Source organism: Teleopsis dalmanni, chromosome 2 (genome assembly GCF_002237135.1).
Source record: "Teleopsis dalmanni isolate 2A chromosome 2, ASM223713v2, whole genome shotgun sequence".
Taxonomy (NCBI): Eukaryota; Metazoa; Arthropoda; class Insecta; order Diptera; family Diopsidae; genus Teleopsis; species Teleopsis dalmanni.
This window is the reverse complement of record NC_051847.1, coordinates 49,628,450-49,644,586: the sequence shown is the minus strand read 5'-3', so window position 1 is coordinate 49,644,586 and position 16,137 is coordinate 49,628,450. Positions and strand designations below refer to the sequence as shown.

General features: G+C 29.1%; 4 protein-coding genes across 7 annotated transcripts in view; 2 read left to right on the top strand and 2 right to left on the bottom strand.

The window, feature by feature from the left end:
• LOC119680680 (zinc finger protein 573) overlaps window positions 1–1,397 on the bottom strand; it is a 35,329-nt gene extending 33,932 nt beyond the window's left edge. Inside the window, exon 1 of the mRNA XM_038093619.1 lies at window positions 722–1,397. Coding sequence (XP_037949547.1) covers window positions 722–1,213 — 492 coding nt within the window. The 5' untranslated portion in view covers window positions 1,214–1,397. The remainder of the gene's footprint in view (window positions 1–721) is intronic.
• Window positions 1,398–4,402: 3,005 nt separating this feature from the next.
• On the top strand, window positions 4,403–5,062 carry LOC119680707 (39S ribosomal protein L41, mitochondrial). Its single transcript, XM_038093653.1, has one exon. The coding sequence runs from the start codon at window positions 4,542–4,544 to the stop codon at window positions 5,040–5,042; it is 501 nt and encodes a 166-aa protein (XP_037949581.1). The 5' UTR covers window positions 4,403–4,541; the 3' UTR covers window positions 5,043–5,062.
• Window positions 5,063–5,077: 15 nt separating this feature from the next.
• LOC119680701 (ADP-ribosylation factor-like protein 6-interacting protein 4) lies at window positions 5,078–16,124 on the bottom strand. Of its 4 annotated transcripts, XM_038093644.1 has the most exons (4): window positions 15,883–16,124; window positions 15,574–15,809; window positions 5,211–5,789; window positions 5,078–5,152 (listed from the first exon to the last, which is right to left on the bottom strand). In XM_038093644.1, the coding sequence occupies exons 3-4, from the start codon at window positions 5,769–5,771 to the stop codon at window positions 5,078–5,080; spliced, it is 636 nt and encodes a 211-aa protein (XP_037949572.1). In that variant the 5' UTR covers window positions 5,772–5,789; window positions 15,574–15,809; window positions 15,883–16,124. The 4 variants fall into 4 exon arrangements, with proteins under 4 accessions (XP_037949572.1, XP_037949574.1, XP_037949573.1 ...); XM_038093646.1 differs by lacking the exons at window positions 15,574–15,809; window positions 15,883–16,124 and adding an exon at window positions 6,060–6,296; XM_038093645.1 differs by lacking the exons at window positions 15,574–15,809; window positions 15,883–16,124 and adding an exon at window positions 6,088–6,296.
• LOC119680674 lies at window positions 6,343–14,094 on the top strand. Its single transcript, XM_038093610.1, has 9 exons — window positions 6,343–7,519; window positions 7,592–7,896; window positions 9,864–10,388; window positions 10,448–10,538; window positions 11,609–12,450; window positions 12,515–12,650; window positions 12,732–12,835; window positions 12,906–13,033; window positions 13,102–14,094. Exons 1-9 carry the CDS (start codon window positions 6,637–6,639, stop codon window positions 13,898–13,900), a joined length of 3,813 nt encoding a protein of 1,270 aa, XP_037949538.1. The 5' UTR covers window positions 6,343–6,636; the 3' UTR covers window positions 13,901–14,094.
• Window positions 16,125–16,137: the final 13 nt, after the last annotated feature.

The window sequence follows — 16,137 nt, the reverse complement described above, 5'->3', positions numbered from 1 at the left end:
AATTTTTGGAGTCTCTTTTTTTACCGTTCTGACAGAGTTATCATCTTTTAATTTTAGGACAGGTTTATGGACTTGTCAGGTTAGTTCACTTTTACTTGAATGTGAGAGTCGTGGCTTGCGGCGTTGCATTTATAACGACAGTTAGGGAATTCCTTTATTCACTGTATGAATGCATGCTAAACCATGGTATCACAACGAGCTATTATTTGAGTTCAAATGGTGTTTGAACACAAGGGCGTGACTATAAAATAACTTGACTTCCTGTTTTAAACCATTTTTTTATTCAGAACAACGGATTCATCTATTGCTTTTGTGGTATTTAGGTAAGGTAATGCCTAGGCTTTTTACTATAAATTATTCCCTTATTATCATAATAAATACAAGTTTTATTACTAAATTTTAATTTTAATTATAATCCATAAGAAGTGTTTTAATATATACATCTATTGTTTTTATTCATGAATATAGGATTTACTATGTCTCTTACTGCAAATGACAGATAAATAGAGATTTTTAACGAAGAATATATAATAAATTTTGTGCGGTAAAAATTTGTTGAAAAATTACAATATTTTTAGAATTTTTTATGGAAATTTTCTGTCTGCGACAAAGACACAAGACAATTAAAAATATTTAATAAAATTTCTAAAAATAACATTTAAAAATTTTTTATTCACACATATTTTTTCCAATTATAATCAAAGAAAAACTTTTGGCTTACCTTGTCATTATTGTCCTGCTTCAATCCATTGAATATATTAAGCGTACCGACACTTCTCTCCTCGACAACGTCATCCAGTTGATTCCCCTCCATAATATAAACCAAGTCGACTTCTTCCTGCGGCGCGTGTGTTTGCAATTCAAATTCGCAACTCGTTAAAAAATTATTTGCATTTGACATGTCATCGGAAATCATTTGCTTTGAATTTATAATGGCACTGTAATTAATGTTAGCAGTAGAATCCAATTCCATTTGAGTGATTTGTTCCTTTTCGTTTTTTCCCGATTCCAAATAGAGCACTTCTATATCCTGACTATGCTGTTCACGTATATGTTGCATAAAAATATCAAATTGTAGACAAATTCCTGAACAGAAAACGCAATTGAGACCAAAAAACTGTTCATCTGGAGAAACTGTAATTTCGCCACATTTTTTGAAGATCGCGTAATCTTCTAATTGCCAATTTGCCTCTTGCACCAAAATAGTGCACATTTTAATTACTAATAGTTTTTTTTTTATTAATTGAGTGATAAATTTTTAAAACTCTTTAAGTACAATATCCTTAAATTAACATCAACTAAGCAAATTATATTTGGACTGTTTAAAAGTCCTTTTTGTTCAATTACCGGTAAAGACCACAAAAAGCCCACGAAACGCGAACCACTCGCCTAACAAGTTAAAACCGCACTAAAAAATAATTCTTTAGCGTTGATGTTTGCCAAAAACAAAAATAATAAATTCTATAAGATGTCGCAGTTCGCTCTTATACACTTTAGAGCTTTCGTTGAAGCATACAAAACAAAAATAATAAATTCTATCCACAATCCACATTTTCTACACACCGTCAAAAATAATAAATTCTATAAGATGTCGCAGTTCGCTCTTATACACTTTAGAGCTTTCGTTGAAGCATACCAACATTAGGTGTCCAATGAACACAATCCACATTTTCTACATACCATATATTTTGTTATTATGATTTTAACAGAAATTAATATAATTCTGTTAAAGAAAGTAAGATCACAACATGCATTTGTAATAATTGTTTACTAGGCAAAGCAAATTGTTGGTAATTTTTACTGCTTTAAGCAAATCACTTTTTTGCAAAAATTCATGAATGGAAGAAAATATATGCTTATTTACTTGAAGAAAACAAGTATTGTAACAAAAAGTTATTGTAACATGTGTACATGCGCATATACTCTTTACATATTTATTTATAATGATTGTTAAAATTTTTTTTAAATATTAGAAGCAATAATAATTTATGCATTGACATATTAAATGAATTAAACTGCCTTGAATAAAATTAGGTACACTTTTGCTTTGCCTAGTAAAGCTGCTTTATAAACACCAATTCCATATGCATGTTCTGATATTACTGTCTTTAACAGAATTGTATTAATTTCTGTTAAAATCATAATAACAAAATATACGGTGTGTAGAAAATGTGGATTGTGTTCATTGGACACCTAATGTTGGTATGCTTCAACGAAAGCTCTAAAGTGTATAAGAGCGAACTGCGACATCTTATAGAATTTATTATTTTTGACAAAGCTTACAAATGAAATCATTGAGTAATGGAGAGGTTGATTGAGCTTTTAAGCTTCTAATATTAAATATTATTTTACTAGTGGAACGAATTAGAAATGATTTAATTATATCGTAAAAAAATTAAAGATATTAAAAAAATGCATTTGCTTTGTAGTATCAATAATTTTAATAATATTTTACATATATATTATAAATATATTAGTAATATATTATTACACTTTTTTTCATTCACAGATTCAATGTTTTCATTTTGAGAACAGAAAAGTAATACATGCAGGAACAGTAACAGTTATTTTTAAAAAAAATAAAAATCAACTAATAACTCTTATTCGGATTTTAAAATAAAACTTAAAAAATAATAAATAAATTTGCTATTCGTAGTAACTTTGACTAATACGGCATTTACACTGGCCTCAAATGGCTCATTATGGTCAAAAATCAAAAATTAAAAGCAAATGACTTATTTTTGCATACAAAATATCAAGCGCAAAAGAGATCCATTGGATCTCATTCTGTATAAATGAGTTTCAACGAGGTTAAAATGAGTTCCAAATATGTTCCAAACGCAAACGAATACGTTGAACATATCCTAAATAAAAGCTTTTCTTGGAATTTTGACAGTTTGAATAAGCTGTTTTTGATATATTTACAAAAAAAATGTAAACAAATGTTTTCCTTGAAAACAATGTACCTCTTTTTGGAACTTCTACTTTCCAAAAATAAATTAATCGAAACTAAAAATGAGTTTTCAGTTTATATTGTGAGGTTTGAAGATATATTTAATCTCCTATTTATTTATGAGATTTTGGAGATATTTATTTAAATTAAATCAACAGGCAAGTTGAAAAATCAGCTGTTTGAAATGAGAACAAATGAATTACAACGAAAGTAAACAATTTCAAATTATTTGAAATAAGTCATTTTCGACCAGTGTAAACGCTATATTACGTGACTCTCAGCGACGACTTTTAATTTTGTTTTATATGGAACAAATAATTTGTCCAAAAAATCTATATCTATTTAAACATTGACTTGAGCAATTGTTGTTTTTTTGAACTAAATAATAATACAATAAAAAAGAATAATAATTTTGCTATTTTTTTCTCTATTTTTTTTTTTCTATTTTTTTTAATCCAAAAAACTTTTAATGATACGAAAGATAATACTTTGTCATCTGAATTCAACATTTCTTAACGTGTGTTTCATTAAACAGAATACCTCTTTTGTGGTTCGCTGGTTTTTTGTCAGCTGGTTTGTGTCCATGCTGATTGTTGGTTCAGAGCACACAAAACATACTTTCATTCGTCTATTAAAAAGGAAAATTAAAAAAACGTTTAATAGAACAAGGCACTAAAGTTAATTTCGTAAAAAATATGAAAATATTATAAAATAAAATACCATTGTATAAATATCTTTAAATTGTTAATACAGAGGCATTTATCGCGCTTTAACCGAACATTTAAGTCTATTTGTTAATGGCTACCATAGCAAAACGCATTATATAGTATTTCTGTGTAGGGCTGTATTTTTATTCTATATATACATATATATACCTATATATATATAATTATTTTGCAGAGATGTTTTATGATATCAAAATTCACTCTAAAATTACTCTATTTAGATTTTATTTTTAATTTGCCTTAATATTGATTGCTTAAAATAGAATGCCAAACACGCTAATTTAAAAATATTTACAACCAACGTTAAATTTTTTGCTACGATAAACAGCTAATAATAATATAAGCCATTGCGTTTGATCTGACAGTTCAAGAGTAAATCTAAAGTGAATATTAATTTAATAAATTTAGAGTATATAACACTTTTCGGCAGGAATTATATTCTACATGTTTTTCATGTCTATAGACGCATAATCTCATCGAAGAACTGATTTTCAGGTGTGTATATATGCATATGCGCATGTAGTTTTAATTGTTTTTAATTTAAGCAAACACAATTGATTAAAAGTATGCCAAATCTTATCCTATAATAACTATAAAAAAAACCGTTACATAAAAAAAACCACTAAATAAATAATATCATGTGATAACAAATAAAAATTGTTTGAAAGTAGTTTAATTGAAATAAATTTATTTTTCTGTTATAAAAATTTTTTGTTGGCAAATACAACACTGAAATGTGTGACAACTGATGGAAATTTTTATCAACACTTGACACTCTCTGTTACTAGATTTTTTAATAACAAAACAATTTTAGGTTAAATACCCCTTAGTTATTTAACAAAGTTAAAGTTTTGTTTAAAACAATGGAAAACTGTCGGAAATTATTAAAATTTGTTGTCAAAGTGCCGCATAGAGAAATTTCCACAACAGCAGTACTTGCGGGAAAACGGAATTTTCGTAAATTTCTCGTTTACAATAAGCGAGGAACTCGAGCAGTAAAAGAACAACAAAAGACCCTAGCAAATCCACCAGTAGCTGTGCATAAACGAGGTGTACGCGATACTGGAATTATGGTTAATGGAAAATATGTAGAAATACCCGAAAAGATACCAGAATTAATCGTTCCAGATTTAACTGATTGCAAATTTAAGCCTTATGTATCGTATAGGGCACCAGATGTAGTTCAATCTGAATTTACTAGCTTAGATCTTTTTAATGCAATATATTCACAAAAAATAATTGATGACTTTAAAGATGGAAAATTGAATGCTGATGGCAGTTCGACTAAACCTTCCGATGCTGAAAATCTAACAGCAACAGAAGCTTATACTCGAGCAAGAAAAACAGGATCGGATATCTTTTAAATCTTTATATTTATTGTACTTAATTCTTTATTAACTTAAATAAATTTTTGTCGATAATTATACAATCTTTTAATCCATTTTTCGATTTTATTTTCTTGTTCGCCAATAAACTGTAATAAATAAATTTTCATTAAAAATATGCATAGATACGTTTAAACAGCAACTTACATTTGGATGAAAGTATTCATGTTCCAAATTTTCTTCAATAGTGTCTGCAGCCTTCGGTATAGTTATTGTATCTGAGTTGAGATCAATAATTACCTTTTCAGAAGTTGATGCTTTTGGTGGAGCATCTCTATTGCGAGTACTTAAAAATGACTGCGGTTTAAAAACGTCTTCTTCAATAGTAGTTAATACTTTCTGTACTTGTGCATCTAATAAATCCAATTTCGGTGTCACAATGGATTTTGCTGAGTGAGAATTGCTATCGGAACTTGGTAAACATACTTTTCTTGAACGAGAACTAGATTTTTTAGAGTATCGGCTTCCACGACTGCTACTATTACTACTGGAGTCACTTCTAGAAGATGATGAGCTACTACTTCGTCTGGAATATTTTTTTGATTTTTTGGATTTCTTATATTTTTTGTAGTGTTGAGGAGGTGAATCCGAACGCTGCCGTCTGCTACGATATTTTCGATCTCTTTCTCGGCTATATTCTCTTGATGGTGAACGTGAACTTCGTCCAGAATGATGACGATAACTTTTGCTCACACTTGATTCTTTCATAAGTACTCAATTACTTAACTAAAAAATAAATAAACATTAATTGCACTTCGATAGAAAAAACTGTTGAAAATATTCACAAACGGTACAATTTACTATACAGTGATGCATTATCTAAGCTTTTTAGTACTAAATTCATATTAATTTGTTGATGTATTTGTGGTATACGTATGTAGTAATTTTAAGGATATATTTCATTTGTTGCTTGTTTTATAATAAATACCATTAATAAATACATTTTATAAAGAAATTAATTCATTTTATATAAAACGTTTTATTCTATATACAAACCGTTTGGACACATATGGAATATAATTACCGTATAAATAATCTTCAATATAGCGTTTTAATTACAATAAATCCAGTATAACCGCATCCGTAATTTTAATCCTTTCATTACAACAAATAATAATCATAATTCACTGCACAAACATAATGCTATACCGTAGTTTTGCTGTAGATGTCATTCGAGCTATAGTTTTTCTCAGCAGAATTCAAGTAAAAAATACTTAAGTTTAAATAATAAGTAAATAAATTCATCATGTTAAAAAAATAAACTACAGTGATATATACAAAATACAGGATTTTTTGTAAATTGTAAAAAAAATTTTTGTACGCTGTTGACAGCTTATTTCTTGTCACTAAAATTCTTTTCGAGCGAAGCGAATTTGCCTACTACTTTTTACTGCAACCATAGGACGCGAAAAATGACTTTTCGTGGCAACCCTTATACGGCACATAACGCATCGCCATTTTTATTATCGTGCGTGAAAATTACGTAGAATTTCAGTAAAAGTAATTTTTATACATTGGAATTACATTTTCTAACAAGAGGTCGTATAAGAACATTAATGTTTGTTTTTATAAAATGCGTGTAACTAAAAGTGATATAACTCTAGAATTAGAGTGTTGGATCGATGATTTATCGGCGGCTCAATTGGCCGCCTATGAAAAAGTTGCAAATGAACACAATGCCATTAAGAATGCTCTTAAGAGTGCGCTAAGCAATAACGAGGGAAAAGAAATTTTTAATGGACAGGTTTTTCAAGCTTATTCATTTAAAGGAAAAGTTTTACAAGAGCTAAAAGAAGCTACAGTTCCTAAAAAACAGCCAAAATCCGAACCTGCGCCTACGCCGCCCCCTACTGTTGGTACTCGTGGTGGGCGTAAACGTCCACCAAATTTTGTATTTTTGGAATCGTCTGACGAAGAAGAGGATAATATACCATTGGCTAAGCGTGTAGCAATCACTTCAACTAAAAAATCAACCACAAGTACAAGTAATTCTGCAAGCACTAGTAAAACAGCTATAAATACTCGACAAAAAGCCGCAACTACCAGTACTAGTGGTAAAGGTTCACCACAATTAAATAAGAGCACTGTCGATAAAAAAGCTGCTAATAGTAAGAGTGAAAAAGCATCTACAAATTCAATACCGGCATCTGGTTTTCGACCTTCGGAATCAACATCAGTTGGTGGTTTAGTTGTGGGTAGTGAAACTAAAAATGGTAAAGATTCAAAGGATAATAAAGAGACGAAGCTGCAAGGTAAAACTTTTCCTTCGCTTGTGGTTTTGGCTAGACCATGGTTAAAAGCAAAAGATATGTCTGCCACTCGTAGCAAGCTGGATTCAAAGGTTAAGTTAGTGTTGATGTTGACGCCAAATAAGTTTACGGAATGGCTTATTCAAGAAGGCTTGTTGAAAGCAGAACAAAAGTGCGAAAGTCATCAGACTAGTGAGCTTAAATTAGGTATAAAATATAAAAGGCTATAATTTTTTTTTTTTTTTGAATATTTTATTAAGTTTTTTAATTATATTTCAGGTGTTTATTCTGATGCTTCCAAATTTCCATACACTGGTGGATATGTTTGGATAAGTGAATGTTGTCCAACTCGATTTATATCAGTGTTTCATGGTTCCATATTTGAAGGTGCACCGCATCCTCCATCTTGTATACTGAAACTGATATACCATTGGTCATGTCAAACAAACATTCAAAACGTTGTACAGTGGGTTAAAGTAGATAATGTATATATAAAAGGAGTATATACTTGGTTGCGTGCAGTTTGTACATTAGCTGTACATCAAAAATCCAAAAAATTGGGTGGACCTGAAAAATTTGTAGAGGTATGGTTTTTTTTTTCTTTTCCATATATACACCTAAGCATATTTATTTATATATATATATATATAAATATATATATATTAACTAAAATCTTAAACTTCAGTTATCATAAGTACGCTCTTATATATATCGTAATGTTCCTCGCATTTAATGATTGGTTTCAATATTTTCTCTCCCTTACTGTATTTAATTTCAATTGTACTCCCATAAACAATATTCTTTTGATAGCGACAACATTGATTCAGAGAAAATGCATTAACATCAAGACGGAATACTAAACTTGAGAAAGCTGTAATGTAAAACCGTTTACATACCTTTAAAAGTAATTTTAAAGTTTTAAGGAATACTCCTCTGTTACCCAACTTCAAATTTTTAAATCCAAGTTGAACCAAATATTTTTATAATTTTAAAGCCTTCAGAGATATGCCTGGCTTTCATTTTGAGGTATGCTACATAAAGTGGAATATTTCTTATTTCTAAAAGTATATATAATTTCTAAAACATTTTGTTGTTTCTTCAAACAAAAGAGCAAACAGCTCTTTTGAATCAGCTACAAAAAGGGTAAAATGTTATTTATACTAAATAGTTTAGTGTAAAGTTAAATATTCATCCATTTTATCTGTTTTGCGATTATCAAAAATTGGATCCAGTATTTCCATTTGACTTTATTAAACTATTGTGTTATATATGTTTATCAATTATAATTTGTACTGGTTATAATTTGACTCCTATATTCTGTAGGAAAAGCAATATAAATTTTATGCGTCGCAATGTAATTTTGTAATTATAAATAATATCGAATGTAAAAAAACTATTTTAATCTTTATTAAATAACATGCAACAAACGTTCTTGTTTGTTTGAACCTTTTCCGTAAATTAGAATAACATTAAATTCCGTTAACACCTGGAAATTCTGTGAAATGCAAATTCCTGCGTTTGACTTTCACTCAACCATTAAAGTGCAGAACTAAGTCATATTCGTATTGATTAGCTGAGAAGTTATTCTATACCGAAAGCATGATAAATCTAGGTAATATAGGTAATATCATCTCTTTTTAATTCCTCCTTCGAGATATGGGTTTGAATATTCCCGAGGTAAGGCATGTCTGCTTGCTTGTGTAGTCTCTGTTGGGTTTTACTTGGCAGTCGAACTCGACGAGTGGTTCCTAGACCTTTATCCGGTCGTTTTTGGACCTGTTATAAGAGGCGACTAAAATCCAATAAATACCATATGGTACTGTATGGAGTATAATTGGTAGTAAGTGAGTTTCATATCGGAGACTTAAATTTGGTACCATGGGTGGGGGTCAGTGCACACAGCGTCGGTTGTCCTGACCAATAGAGATTGGCCGCTTAATGTAAGTATCTTGATAGCTGTAGTTGAAACTCAAATTTAGGCGGTTAGAATTATTGTTTTGTTTCATTTTCATTCGATGTGGACTTGTATTTTGTGCTACAGTATATTCAAACGGGTGCTATATTCGTCAGAACATCATTACTATATGGCTATCATTAGTAAGACAACTAAATCCACGTTCTAGTAACTGCAAAAATTTTAAAAGATTACCTGGAAAATATATAAACATATACCTAATATGTTAGATACCCTGATATACATAGAGATCTTTATAATAACACTATCATCAGGTAAATCAAAGCAAGACCGTTTAAGCAATTCAATAGAAAACATGATTACCCAAAAAATATTTAAGTTATGGAGGTTAAATTTGCTTATGTCGGTTCTGTCATACTTAAAAAAGAAGGGAGATTCATAATAATAATGATGTAGATTGCGATGTTTTCTCAGTGCGGTGCACATAGAGAAAGGAATAAAGATGCTATCTGTTACTAACTCCTTTAATCTATAATTATAATTCTATATTACACAATAATTATATTTTGTATTATAATAAATATTTATTTATTGAATAATTAAGTCATTTTAATTATTATATTCTTTATTTTACAGGTTGGTGTCATATCACTTGGTACTACTTCTCAAGACGGACAACAACGTCAAGTTAAAGTTGAAGTTCTGGGAGTTTTAGATTTTACTGATAAAACAATTCGACTGCGCGCTGTTGAACCGGTCTCCGATGCAGATCGTAATTATAAGAAACGTTTCCAGACTATATTAGAACCGTTGCAACGTTGGGTAGATAAAGATAGTATTATTTCAATTGATTTGACGGTTGATAAAATGACTTTACATTCAATGGGTTTTAAAAATATTGTACAAGCAGCAGCCACAGATACTTCAGCTAAACATAATAATTCCGCAGTTATGGATTATTTGCGACATATTGTTCCACGCATGTTCCAAAATACCTTATCTTTATTATCACGTCAGATGATACAACAATTTTTAGATGAACTTGTTTGGAGAGAACAGTTTGGCACTTATGCTCTTCAAGCATTTAATAACATAACTGCACATATTGCTGAACAGACACGTATGAACACAAATGAAACATTAACGCAGCGTTTATATCAGGTATACATTTATAAATTCATAAATAGGTTATATTTTATTAATTTGACATACACTTTTAGGTTGCAACTAATCCATTTAAGGACTGGAGTCCCTTGCCACCAAATTTTAAGGATACGCCTGCAAACAATACTCCTAAGCGTCTGAAAAAACGTTAGTAAATTTATTATTGTTAACTTTTAAATTGCTACATTGTTGTTACGTATCAATTGGATTCCATTAAATACATTTTTCTTTTGTTTACAGCACTTGGTCAAGCTCCAAAAAAGTAGCATATGAAAGTGTCAATAAATTTATTACAATTGTAATTTAGTTGCTTACAGCATTTAAAATGTGTAGTTCTTATTCAAATATTGTTAAATAATTTCTAATGTTATTAATTGATTTGGAACTTGAGAGCTATAAAAAGGCAACAAAAATAATAGAAAATGACAAATACAGTAAATGTGATGCTAATGAAATATATTACTTAATATAATTTTAAATTATTTGCTATACATACATTGGTCATTTTTAATAATAAAAATTAATTCAATTAAATTGCAAACATCCTTACTGTATTTTAAATAATTACTCATCGTTCTATTAACATTAGAAATTGTTATCGTATTTCTTTTTAGCTTTTATTGTATATTCTTTATAAACAAAAAGCATAATATCTTAATATTTATGTCTCTAAGGAATGAAATTATTAATAAATTAATTAAAAATAAAAAACCAATGACTTGTAAATGAACTGTTTTTATTTCTCTAATTTAAGTGGAATGTTAAGATATTTGTAAATTATTATTGAGCTCCGAAGAGGCAGGTGTTAAATACTGGTATTATGCTTTTTGTTATAATCAGATGTTGTTTGATTAGTTTTCTGGTATTGTGTTTAAAGATTCATTGACGTATTCTGTCTTAATGGTTTTACCATTTGTTAGATTTCAATTCAAGTTCAATTAATGGAACTTAATCGCACCTTTTGTTACCAGTTCATAATTGTTTAAACCCTTCAGTTTTTAAGCGATAGCTTCGGAGCAATTTATAAAGCAAGTAATAGGAAAAAATAAAAGCTGTCTGGGAGTAAAATAATATAATTCTTTTAAAATTATTATAGCAAGTTATAATCTTCAGCATCCTTTACAAAGAAGATAAAAAGTTTAGAGAAAATGACAATTATTTATACACATTTTTAATGTCTTCATCCATTATAATAAAGTTCTTTATTGTTTTTACAGCTATTAACGAAGCAGATTATATGCAGCCAGAGAAAGAAAAGGAGAAACCCGCTATAAAAATTAGTAAAAAAGAAAAGGAGCGTGTGCCTACACCCACTCCAGCAACTAGTAAACGCAGAAGTGCTGCAATCGCAGCACAAGCTTCTTTTGAAGAAAAACCAGATAAACATGAAAAACCAGAGAAAAAAGTTACAACCCAAAAATCTACGACTGGAGTCAAGACCACTCAATCTAAAAATACCCCCACAACGAAAGCTAGTGTTGTAGCTTCAAAAAAAGCTCCAATTGAAATAAAAACCATCAAAAAGGAAGATGATGATTTAAGAGGTTTAGAGGAAATGTATTATGGCGTGCGAGACGGCAATGATGAAAATTTCGAAAGTTTCCCTTACACAACTTTAAATAATGGTGTTGTTAGTACTGCCAGTACGGAAGTCCAATGTTCTATTTGCGATACAAAGGAAACTTTTGATTCAAATGAAAAACTTCAGACGCATATAGTCTCACATATTAATCTCGATGGCAAAGATCATCAATTTCAGTGTCTGTTTTGCCTAGATAAATCTCCAACAGAGGCGGTTTTGGCAAAGCATAGTCAATTAATGCATCCGACTGAAACAAAAATATCATCATCACCGTCTTATCATTGTCTTATTTGCCAGCAACGTCACAATTCGTTACACCATCTTAGCATACACCTTCAAAAGGTACATAACATGCTGGAATTACCGTACAATTGTCAAGCATGCGGTTATCGATCATCTTCTCATCGTGATGTTGTACGTCACTTCTACGATGATCATAAAAACCAAAACTTCTTACAATGTCCTTTCTGCTTAGATGTAAGTTGGAATAATTGAAAAGTAAATTAAATGCTGATAACACTAATGCTTTTTTGCTTCACAGATTTTCCGCTTTTCTTATAAAGGAAAAATTAATATGAACAATATTGATAATTACTACATGCATTTGCGTCAACATGTCAGTAGAAAGGAACCACAGATGCGTTGTCAAAAATGCGCCTTAAGTTTTATAAACAAAGGTAAATTTTTTGTTTGTTTAGTTTAAAATAAAACGTAAAGGTTTAATAACTTTATATGACTCTTTCACTTTCACTTTCAAGGTGCTCTAAAGCAACACAGCAGTAACCACCATGTGAGCTTTACGAAAAATCCACAGAATGTACGTTTACTTTTGAATAATTCATTATTGATATCACCACCAAAAGTAAGATAATAATATTAAAGATTTAGTTTATAAAGAAATTAATTATTATAAACATTTATTTTGTTTAAAGGTACGCACACATCATCGTGAACCTCAACCATTTACGATACAAAAGAAATTTGGTGAAGTATGTACATTAATTGAAGGATCGATTTGTGTTGAGTGCAATTCTGAAATAATAAACGATGAACACTATAGGTATACAGATTTAATTATAAATATATTATTCGTTCTAAAAAATAATTTTTTTATTTTCTTTTTTTTAGTGTGTTTATGAAATGCAATAAATGTAACTACAAAACTTGTTGTGAACGTGCAATATTTGATCATTGCGTTGGCTGCAATGGTACAAATGGCATAGGAGATGAAATGGAATTGCCACTACCAAATGAAATGCATTGCATTTGCGGTTTTTCCACAGCAATTGGAAATAAAATGGCACATCATTTAGCAACTTGTGGACAAAAATCAGCATATCCAACAGTGGAACTGGCACAAGAAAATACAGTTAAAAGAAATATGTTAGATATGCTTGGATTAGTACGACGCGACGGTGAAGGGTGCAACGATGGCGAAGATTCTGCAACTGCGGCTGCAATAGCAGCAAGTACTAATTTCCAAGATGAATTGCAACAAAGTTTTTCTAATATTGTTGAAAGTGACGAACAGGAGCAGCAAGAGCAACAACAGCAGCAGATCGAAAAACAAGAACCACAAAATGACAATAATCAAACACCAATACAATTTGGTGAAACAGAAGCAACACCAATTATGGAATCTAATCAAGGAACTTTAACAACTAATGATCAAAACTATGCAAATATTGTAGATTCTACTTCTAGTCTTCCCACAACAACTCAATCAACACAATACAATATTGGTTTCGGACAGCCAGAAGTGGAACCACATACTTTAGGTGAACCTGACATTGGTATGCCACTTATAGGTGAACTTCAAGATCCTAATCCGCCAGCAACACCACAATTTTTAGGTGAAGTGCATACACCAATGTTTGACGCTGCCGCTGTTGCCGAACAACAACATTATAATCAAATGATGCAATAAAATTATTGATGCAATACAATTTATATATAAACCAACCACCTTGTAAGAAAACGATTAAAGCAAATATTAAATGCAAATCTAGGACAAAACGTACTTGTGATACGATATTAACATCTGTGGTCACAATAATATATTTTAATATATCCTTGTAATTTGTATTATTTATTATATTATAATTGTAGTCATATGCAATCAAAGAAAAATAACAAACACTGGGTAAATGTTTGAAAAGTGTTTGTTTATATAAAATTTACATTTTGATTTTTTTAATTTTATATTTTTTGTAATACATATATTATATTTTGTGTATATATTGTATTCATTATAATTAATACAATGAAATATTATTGAAATCATGTGTTTATACAAAATTTATGAATTGATTTTTAGAAATTATTTATATAATTAGATATATATTTATATTTTTTAATAAAAATATAATTTTCATTATATTAAATGTTTCATTAGCTTTATAATTTGATATAAAAACATTAATAAAATTGTTTTGTCTTTCAAAATCAAAAACAAAATAAATAGAATTTTTTTAATTTGTTTCTATATACGATTATTATTATTATTATTATTATTATTATTATTATTGTTAGTATACGTTTACTTTTATTACTATACGATTATATTACGGCTACATATTAAAAATAATATTGCTACTATTAACTGGAACATACTTCCTATCTAAGCATTCATTTAAAAATTAAATATTTCCTTAATATAATACCGAAATCGAATGTTTTTATAATTTTTTGTTTTCGTTTTGTATGTTTATAAGAAAATTTACATATATCAACTGATTCCTACAGTCTTAATGTTGTTTTTAAAATTTCAATTTAATGTAGTAATAAAAATAGGCGAGAGGACTTATTATGTTTTTAACCCAAATTTTGAAATTAACATTTTGTTTCAAATATATTTTTTATAATAAAACGTGCAATAAATGCGTTTTAAATTAATTTTTATGTCTATTGCTTGGGTCCAACCTAAGTAATAATGACTTCAGTTGGTAATAAAACAATAGTGATATTCACGATTTTTGGTAAACGACAAACATACATAGTGATAAGCTGGGAACAATTCGAGAAAATATGTTTTGTTGTTTTTGCTTTGCATTATTGCTGTGTTACTCGTTTATCGGGTTTGTGACTTAAAATTGTGAATAACATCTATATAAATATTTTGTCATTTAATACGCTAAAGCTTTATTGTATAGCTATATAGCTCATTTAAATAAAATATTATAAAATATATACATTATCACTTCACTCTATCTAATCAAAATTATTTTTAAGAAGCGAAATTTCGCAGTAAATTATTTTAATTAAAATTATATTATTTTGAGAAATGGAGATACGTAATGCAAAGTTTAAAAAAATTTTAATTTAATATCAATTTGAGTAACTTATACGAATACTTAATACTTTGTTTTATATAATTATTTTTATAATTGACTTTATATAAAAGATAATAATAATAATATATGTAAAGCCAAAATTAGTAATTGTAATATTGCACAAAGATAATAATATATTAAAATAAATTAACATATAATAACAAAATATACCACTAGTAACAAATAAAACGAAAATTGTACAAGAAATATTAAAATATTTGTTTAACATAAGATAAAATATGAACAATTAAAAATATTATATACGCACGTTTTAGCTTAAAATCCTTTTTATGTTAACTAAAATTTGGCGACCAGCTAACTCGGAATCAGAACCACACAGCGCGAAATGTTATTTCGGTGTACGATTGTTTTGTCGCATTTTTGATTTTAATAAGGCAGATAATACTAAGGCAGTATCTAACTCGTTTTGCGTGCCTGGTTCACTGTCAAGTGAAATTTCGACAGCTCGCTCATGGAATCGTGCTAAAACACGCGGTCTATAATCTTTGAAAATTCAAATTGTTAATGTTTTTTATTTGAATGAATTCTTATTTAATTTTATTTTCTAAATTATTACCTACACTCCCCGCAAGTGGATTCCCAGTTAAGCGTAGATTTTCCAATATTGGTAAACAGGCTATATTATCAACTTCTTCCAAATCTTCAATTTGATTACAGCTAACATCTAAATTCACTAACGATAAGAGTTTACGCAAACCAGTTAGTTTTTTCAATCTGTTTTGAGCCAGATTAAGTGTGACCAAATTTCCCAATTCCATGTGCCAATCAATGCACTCCATTATAAGATTAGCGGACAATGATAGCACCTGCA